Consider the following 8,754-nt stretch of genomic DNA (forward strand, 5'->3'; position numbering starts at 1 on the left):
GACAAAGATCGGCTTTAATCAATTAAATAGTCAATTTTTCTATCAGAATTCTGAAAGGTAGGAGGGATAGAGGATGTAGGCCTAGAGTCCCTTTCCTCAAATAATAGCAACCCTCTGCCGTTCAATCTTTCCAGACATTTAAATTAAAGGTCAGATGCAAATGACTATCTGTAAAGGCATGGCACTCACAGTATTGTGGAAAACAGGAAAATTCAGCTATAGGAGAATGAAACAGTGTTAAGGTGTTTGCAAATGTGCTGTTTGCTTTAATTGCTAAGCACATTTAAAATAGTTGATTTAATTTACAATTCTAAAATTAAGAGATTTCTGGCATTTTATGGGTGGGTTAATGAAAATAGTTTTCATTACAATTTAACCCCCTGCAGATATTTGAATTATGCTTCTTTTATATATATATATATATAATTTTTCTCTCTAAAGCAGACTAATACGTGTGTTTGGGATATTTTGGGATGGTTATAAAGTGAATTTCACATATTTTATAGATTTATTTTATTATTTTATCTTCACAGCTGCTTACGAATCATTTTTATTAATCGTTTTTCAATTATTTACAAATTTCAATTATCAACACACAGATGTGGCTCAATAAAATGTGATTTTATTATAGTATTAGTGGACTGCTGTAGCTTTGAATCAGAGAATTCTCTGTAATGCTATTAACCAGATGAATTATTAATAAAGGCCGCATGAAACACATAACTGAACATAGTGTCAGTGTGCTGGTCTGGGCTGGTCAGAGCAAATGGCATGTCCCTTGGTCCTTCTTTGATTCCAGACCAGCCATCTGCATGTTTAGACCATAGAGACTCCTCTGAGAAATAAAGTCACTGTGGTCTTGCATTATATTGTTGTGCACATTCTGGAAAATATCAAGGAAGTGATAAGAACAAATCTCAATAATGTCAGAAAAAAACTTACATGATAGTTTGGCTTGACAAAGAAGCAGGTTCCTGATTCCTTATACAAGTTCATTAGTCCAATATTCATTTCTTAATTTTCCTGCAGGTTTTATGGCAAGATGCCACTCAAAAAAAGAGTGTGTGTTTCTCATTCATACGCACACCCACACACATGTAAAGTATCAACATACAAATGTATTGTCTATAGTGCATGGCTTCACTCAACACACACACACACACACACACAGATGCTGGATTCAGAGGAGGCTCCTTTCAGACCCACTCCCATAGGAAAAAGTTTTGCCAGTCATAACCCTCATAATTATAATAAATTTGACATTTCTCAAATAATATTGATTTCTTTATTTTAACATTTCACAGTCAGTGATGGTCCAAAGCATTGAGAAACAGGATGTCTATTGATCTGGGGCTCATGAATCCCCTTCGTGTATGTGATCATTTTTATAAGGCCTTTCTACCAAACATAAATCAATATTTTATATTCCCAGCCTCAGAGAGGTGGGGGGGGGGGGATGTACAGAATCATATCACTGGACAGAGACCTGACACCTGGAGAGAAACTCTTAAACTGCAGGAATGTTTAATGACTCAGACTGAAAAAAGTGTTCCTGCGTTTGTAACGAAACATTTCAATCATTATTGTATTCGAACCATCCATCCACAAACAGATGGGATTATTCTTACAATCTTTTTAGAGGGCTTTTTCACATCTCAAAAATACATTTACAATGGCGAATGCATTCTAGCATGAAAACATTTGATGCCAAAGATACATTTTTACTCGAAAACCTGATTAAACTGTTTTTCATCTTCAAATACATAGCTATAAATTAAGCAGAAGACAAAACTATTGATTTGTTTTTTATCCCATAATTAAATCATACTTTGTTCCAAGGGAAGAAATCTAATCTTGAAGGGAATACTGAAATCTGGCTTACAATTAAATAAAAAATTCTGCAAAACACATTGAATGGTTAAATTGAATGCCAGGGCCAAACAGAACAATCTTTAATGACTTAAATGATTTCATCTGTATTTTTATATCCTAAATAATGAGAGGGAGGAAAAATGGAAAAGAGGAAAAGGGTACAGACTTCATCACTTAATAATCTTTACCAAAAAAAGACACACTCTGACAGTGAGTTGGTCCTCTTTAGACCCATATCTCCTTTTATCTCTGCTATAGGATACTTTAGTTTAAAATCCATATTTACGTCCTTTGTGTAAAAGTATTGATTCTTCAAATCTGGATTTTTGCATAGCCTTCATATTTTACCGCATGCAACTTGCTGGTGTTGTAGAACAAAACGAGGTAAAGCTGACTACCTGTGTGTCTCCTCTCATTTGAAATTTATCACAGCCGGTTGCATGATTCTGTTTTGTTATTTCATCTGTTCAATAAAGATATGACCTTTTGAAAAGTTCAGGCAACACTGAGAGACGGAAGTGCTGTAAAACGATAGAACAGTTACTGTCATTTCATATAGAGCTGGAGGGTTGCTTGCTCTAATCATCGTGGGAATTTGTGGAGAATGTTGAACATCATATGTAAAAACTGTAAAGCAAATGAGTATTAATTAAGGAAAAAGTTTTTTCCTTCGTGATAGTTTTTCCAGATTTAACGGATGAGTTCGAAATCATTTGAACAAGATCGGTCATAAAGGCATTTTACAGCATTTTAAATGTTTTGTATTTCATACAGAATTAGGCTTGTGAATATTTTTCTTTTTTTGCAATAATATGTGGCAGTTTCATTGGAAATTAGGACTTTTTCAAGAATTCCTCCTTATTTGTTTTATATATGCCAAATCGTAAATCTTCAGAAGAAAGGCCGCCTTTAAATGTTAATAATAGCCTAATAATACCGCCGAAAATATGTTTTTTGTTGTTGTTTTAATTTAGGATTGAATTAAATAATGTATGAAATACTTTACTGGAATGAAAAAGCTTTCATTAGAAAATTCGAAAATTTAATAGAACACAAGTCAATCATATTGGCAAAGCAAGAGGAAATATATAATAGTTAGGTTTATTCAGCAATACACTAGATGAGAGAAGCTTAATATAGAATGCAGTGCAAAAACCATAACATCATAGAAAACAATGATCTGAAATTTAAGCATAATGTTAAGAACTTCAAACCAGTTGCACGTAAACCTCGGACATTATTTCAATATGAAATTAATACAAAGTGCTGGAGAAAGTTAATAGCTCAATGACGAATTCCATGCATACTTTCTGAACTGTAAAAAAGCGAATCATATCTTAATAACAATAAAATTCACTAATGAAACCATAAACACAAAAAAAAACGTGCTCTATATGCTTTTATCCATTCTGAAATCTGAAATGTAGATAGAGTTTTAAAAATCCTTCTGCTCACTCAGTAGAATCTTTTACGATTCTTAATGCAGAATGACTTAATTAGCTAGTGGTTAAAAGTACCTTTTCGATATGATTTTGATCCGTTAAATCATTAGGCTACATCGTGCATAACACATAAGAAGTTGTATATACATGTTTTTGCAGGTAACAAACAATATGACGTGTAACAATACAAATACATTTCCACCACACCGCACTTTTCTCAGTATATAACTGAATACACTTTTTAACAGGCATAAGAATAGTCCCTTTCTCGGCACAATATTTTTTATTCGCAAAGTTTTGAATATTCTATTAATATTATTTCCTCCGCTGTTGTCTCGAACAGAGTTAGTTATTCACTTTTGTCCAAAGCAGCCGGGCTTCAAACTAAAAAAAAAAAAAAATTCCTTCAAATATAATTTCTTAAAATCCGCCACATCGAGGAATCATGGAGGTTTTCTGAATTTGTCGCAGTTCAGCCGATTGTTCAGAACGGTAAGGTATCGTGGAAGAGTTTGTCAATGATCGCAGGCGTGGGAACCAAATCCTCCAGCTTCAAGTAAAAGATGCGCTGCAGTCCCTGCGTGCACAGCGCGCGCACCTCCGGCAGCTTCTCCAACAGTTTAGACAACTCTCCACTGCAGGACACCTGATCCTTCAGACAGTTTATGAGCTTGTTTTGAAGTTCCTCTGTTTTCTTGGGCTCTTTTAGTCCGTGTCTCTCTATGGAGATAAGAAAGATTCCGTCAGGGGTCTGAAGCGCGCTGTATATTCTGTGCATCACTTGGAAAAGGTCAGACATGTCTTACCTGTAACTATGGTGAGAGCAGCTATGCAGGAGAAGGCAGAGACGTCTATGCTCATGTTCTGAAGGTTGGAAGAAAACTCGACGATAGAGTCGATCCACTCCCCAAAGCCACGCACGCACTGCAACTTGTGTAAAACCACTCCATTGCAGAACATTAGTTTTTCCTCTGCCAGGTTAGACCTGAAAATTGAAATTTAAAAGTCATTATTTAAATCCGGCAAAAAACAGCTAGTCCGCTTTTAGATCAAGACTGCTTACCTATAAGCCAGCCGCAGCACAAAAAGTTCAAGGAAGGCTGATTCGAAAAGCAGTTCTTGGTCGCATTTGGGTAGGTCAGTGAAGCCGGGGATTTTTTCTGCCCATCCGCGAATGATGCTCATTGAAGCAGTGAGAAGATCGTAGAACTGCTGAATGTGCAGAGATTCATCTCCTCCACTGTGAAACTCTGGACTCGCCTGAAACTAGAATTAAACACAAAAAGAGACATTTCAATATTTGTTCAAATACAACTTTATGATTACATGCAACTTTGCTCTCTTATAATTCTCTGTAAATTAGACTCTCTCACATTCTGTCATTACTTCTGAGATGTGACTTTTAAATGAATGTTAAATAGTTGTTACATTATTATTTAACTCTAAAAAACGTAACGTTTTACACATTGTTTGATGCTTACTTTAGAGTAGTCCAGGCGGGCCATGGAGGGGTTGGAGTCTATGTGCGCTCTCACTAGGGCGTTCAGGAGATTGACGGGTGTCACAGAGACCGGGATTTCCTGCGGACTTTTAGGTTTGGAGGGGAGTCGACCTCTTCGTCCTTTTAAACTGGCTGTTCTTACAACTGTAAACATAAATATATATTGGTTATACACACCGCACCTCAACATGAAGCCATATCTCTTTGATAATATAATTTAACAGGCATAATTTTAAAGATGCCTTGGACGTGTAAATTAAGCAAAAATGAACTTGACATTACCTTCCTTCACCATCCCTACGACCAGGCACTTTTGAAAACGGCAATACTGGCATCGGTTTCGCCGTCTTTTATCCACAGGACAGTTTTTGTTTGCCAGACAAACGTATTTGGCGTTTTTCTGCACCGTGCGCTGTAAAGAAACAGCACATGCACGTAGCGGATTAATTGCATGCAAATCTACTCCATTCGCATGGACAACTTGAACCGCAATCACAGTATGAAGTTGCAATGGAACAGGACACTCAAACCCTGCACTCCAGTCCAAAGCTGTCTAATACATTCAAGGGCCGGACGGAGCAGACATTCGGTAAATACAGATGCGTGGGCAGCCATAATTTGGGGTCCCCCGACGCTCTCTCCGCGACCCCTCTTGTCGGATTAGCAAGATTATTCTATCACGACGGTGACATAAAGAGCGGTCTTAATGTCACCACTGGGAGTTCCGTTACGCTCGGTTAGGCGCGATACGACTCTCAGCACAAACCAATTTAATTCTAGACGAAAGTAATGGAGGCAGAGATGAACGGAGGTGTCCCTAGGTGCATATTGGGTCAAATCAATACAACTGAGATAGTTAAGGGTAGCCTATGCTACTGTAGATCAGTTCTAAACCATGCATTTCTTGTTCTAATCTTTAATTGGGCAGGTAAACAAAAGCTTATAAGATTAGACCTTCGATTAACTATAATCTTTTACCCCAGTGGGACTTTGACTGTAATACGTGTAGTATGCTATAGTGTTAGTTATATATATAAAAAAAGCGTACCTTGAAGAATCCTTTGCACCCCTCGCATGTGCGCACCCCGTAATGCTGGCAGGCTGCGTTGTCCCCACACACAGCGCACAAACCCTCGCTGGATGGAGATCCTCTTGCCGGGGGTGAGGCCACCGGGCTTTCCATTAATGGGTGTCCGACGTTAAGCGAATGGGATAAACCCACAGCGTGCTGTTTCCTCGGAGGTGCCGGTAAAGCAAAACTGTCCAGCGCACGGTGCGCACCAGGGGTGTCCGGGCCCATGGACACGTGCAGAGATCCATCGAAGCGCATCTGGCAGCTTGACATCGGCGTGTCCACAGGAGACTGCTTGAACGAGAACAACCGCGACATCGCGTTTTTCCGCTGCTGGTCCATCATGTGTGTAGTCGCCAGGTAGTTTTGATGAAAACTGTGTAGGGACGCGCTGTCTTCCCACGTGTGGTGTGGAGGCGCCGGGTAACTGGGTGACTGGGAGACGTTTGGTGAGGATGGTTTATAGTATATAGGCCTACATATAGGTTCGGTATGGGGTAGGTTCTCCTCAGCCTGGTGGGGCTGATGATGATGCTGCTGCTGATGGTAGCTGTGTGCGGGTATCTCCTCCACCTTGATGGACAGCTGATCCCCAGAGTGGGACATTTGGTAGAGGCAGGGAGGCTTCACGTCGTAGCTGGAGCTGTAGGTGTCCACAAAGGTGCTGAAACTGGGGAGCGAGGAAGTGACAGCTATTTCTGCGTTAGTCAGGTCCATGCTAAACTTGACAAACTCCGGTGTTAGGAAGTCGCAGCTGTACTCTGCCGTGGTGTTGTAACTGTAACTCTGAGATGCAGGGCTGGCTCCTGGAGGTGATGTCCCATACTGAGCCTGGACGCAGGGCATGGCTGCAGTGTTAGAGAACTGAATTGTTATAGCTTTACCTGATAGGGTGCATAAATATTTGTTCAAATGCTTTATAGTTTCACACGTTTGGAAATAAGTGTTAATTTAAACGATATAATGTATTTTTATTCCGTTTTAAATTCCCTTTTTATTTTTTTACCCACAGTTAACCTTCTGCTTAAGAAGTATTCATTTAAATACAGGATTTTCCATTGGAAGGAATGTATGTAAACTTTCTGACATACATTTCCCTGGCCTGCTTCAGTTTACCTCCGCACACCTGCTACTTTTATCTCTCGTGGAACAATCTCTGAAGTCAGGGCTCGCAACAGCGGTTGATGTCAGAGCGTGTATCTCCGTTCTTTTGGTTTCTGTGAAATAAATATTTTGTCATCAGTAACAACATCTTCATATGTCTTACGCTTTTTTAGCATGTCAGTGCGAGTTACTTGATATGTTTTGTAACATCAAAGCACTCAGATGACTTCAAGTTAACTTTAAAAATGGAAATTACAGTGTTGGAAATATTAAAAATAATATTTTAAAAAGGTAAAACCTAAAAATAAAGGCTATAGTTAAGAAAGTTACAATTCTTCCCACACGTTTTATTTTAAAAGCATTTTTAAAGCTGTTTTATTAAATTAAAATAATGTTTTTTGCTCTTACATACCTCAAATCGCTATTAAAAGAGTTGCAAATTATGAATCCATGTAGCTGTTCCTGTTGATAGAAGTTGCGTTTGCATGTAGAGCCACTGTCTTTGCGCACCTTACTCCTTCGACAGCACGCGAAGACTGGAGCCAGAGCGCAATGTGCCTTTTGTTTATGAGAACTCTGAATGCCACAGCCCACGTGCTAAGAGGGCGTGACGTCAGGCGCGTCACCCCTTGACGCGCTGCGATCGCTGGACAGAGGGACCGTTCTTCAATCGTCCGCGCGTTTGCATATGCTGGACTGTCCACTGGGTCAGATGAGTTGAATTTCCTACACATTATCCGTTTCCCAATATAGAAACCACCAACAGGAGATCAGATCTCAAAACCAATGAGCTTTTTTTTTTTTTTACTATTTTGGGGACTCGTCAGTCAGCATAGGCACAACATATCAAACTTTACCTGCCGTTATATCCAGTTCGTAAATGAATGCAACAATAAATGCTGATTAATTAAATGTTTTAGAGACACTTAAAGAAAAGAAAAACAACAAATTAGGAATTAAAACAAACAAACAAACAAAAAAAAGATTATGGAGAAAGGAGCAAACCACAGTAAATTTGCTCTGTTGCCATACTTTTACAGAATTTAGTGAAAATTGTATATTGGATGGGGGAAATCCATTACGTTTTGAAAATTAAATCCAAAGAGAAATTATTAAAGAAGGAATAAAATAAACATATAGCCATACAATAACATTTCGCTTTATATCTTTGAATCTAGCGATGCAGGGCTAGAAGCACTATAGTGACGCCATATCTGTTTCACCTGCATCATGCTTAGGGAAAGTTTCAATAGATTAGGATGTGTTTCATCTGATTCCATTGCTCTCTCTGAGCGGTGAAGTGTTTCCATTGTGAGAAGGGAATCCCGCTGTAACAGAGGCAACTTTGTTAGGACTGAAGCGAGCTGCGTCATCGCTACGTCAGCAGCTTCCAGCTCCATGACGCTTGATGCGCAGCGCTGAACTTTTTAAGTCTCACCTGTGCAACTGACACGATAAAGTGCCTTGCAAAGAATCTTTTTTTTTTTTTTTTGTAAACATTGTTAAGTGCTTGCTGTTCTATATATAGTGCATCAGTTAAGCTTTCTTGTGACATTTCGTAATAAAGAAAGAAAATTAGCTGTAAACAATTGAGTAATATTTTTTCTCGGGTAAAAATACTCGTCTAAGCATAAACTATAGCTATACATGCGGTCCAAATCAATTTTGTTCTGAGAGTTAAATTGTCTTACGTGTTTGTACACCGTCCCAAAGAAAGGATAGTCTTAGAAAACGCCTTTCTATTCCAAGTGCGGTTACAATTA

At 38.7% G+C, this 8,754-nt stretch overlaps 1 protein-coding gene across 1 annotated transcript; it reads right to left on the bottom strand.

Moving 5' to 3' along the window:
- Positions 1-2,953: 2,953 nt before the first annotated feature.
- LOC127959947 (nuclear receptor subfamily 4 group A member 2) lies at positions 2,954-8,358 on the bottom strand. Its single transcript, XM_052559447.1, has 8 exons — positions 7,404-8,358; positions 7,004-7,104; positions 5,864-6,735; positions 5,098-5,227; positions 4,796-4,959; positions 4,378-4,580; positions 4,121-4,299; positions 2,954-4,034 (listed from the first exon to the last, which is right to left on the bottom strand). Exons 3-8 carry the CDS (start codon positions 6,731-6,733, stop codon positions 3,799-3,801), a joined length of 1,782 nt encoding a protein of 593 aa, XP_052415407.1. The 5' UTR covers positions 6,734-6,735; positions 7,004-7,104; positions 7,404-8,358; the 3' UTR covers positions 2,954-3,798.
- Positions 8,359-8,754: the final 396 nt, after the last annotated feature.

This window comes from Carassius gibelio, chromosome B6 (genome assembly GCF_023724105.1).
Source record: "Carassius gibelio isolate Cgi1373 ecotype wild population from Czech Republic chromosome B6, carGib1.2-hapl.c, whole genome shotgun sequence".
Taxonomy (NCBI): Eukaryota; Metazoa; Chordata; class Actinopteri; order Cypriniformes; family Cyprinidae; genus Carassius; species Carassius gibelio.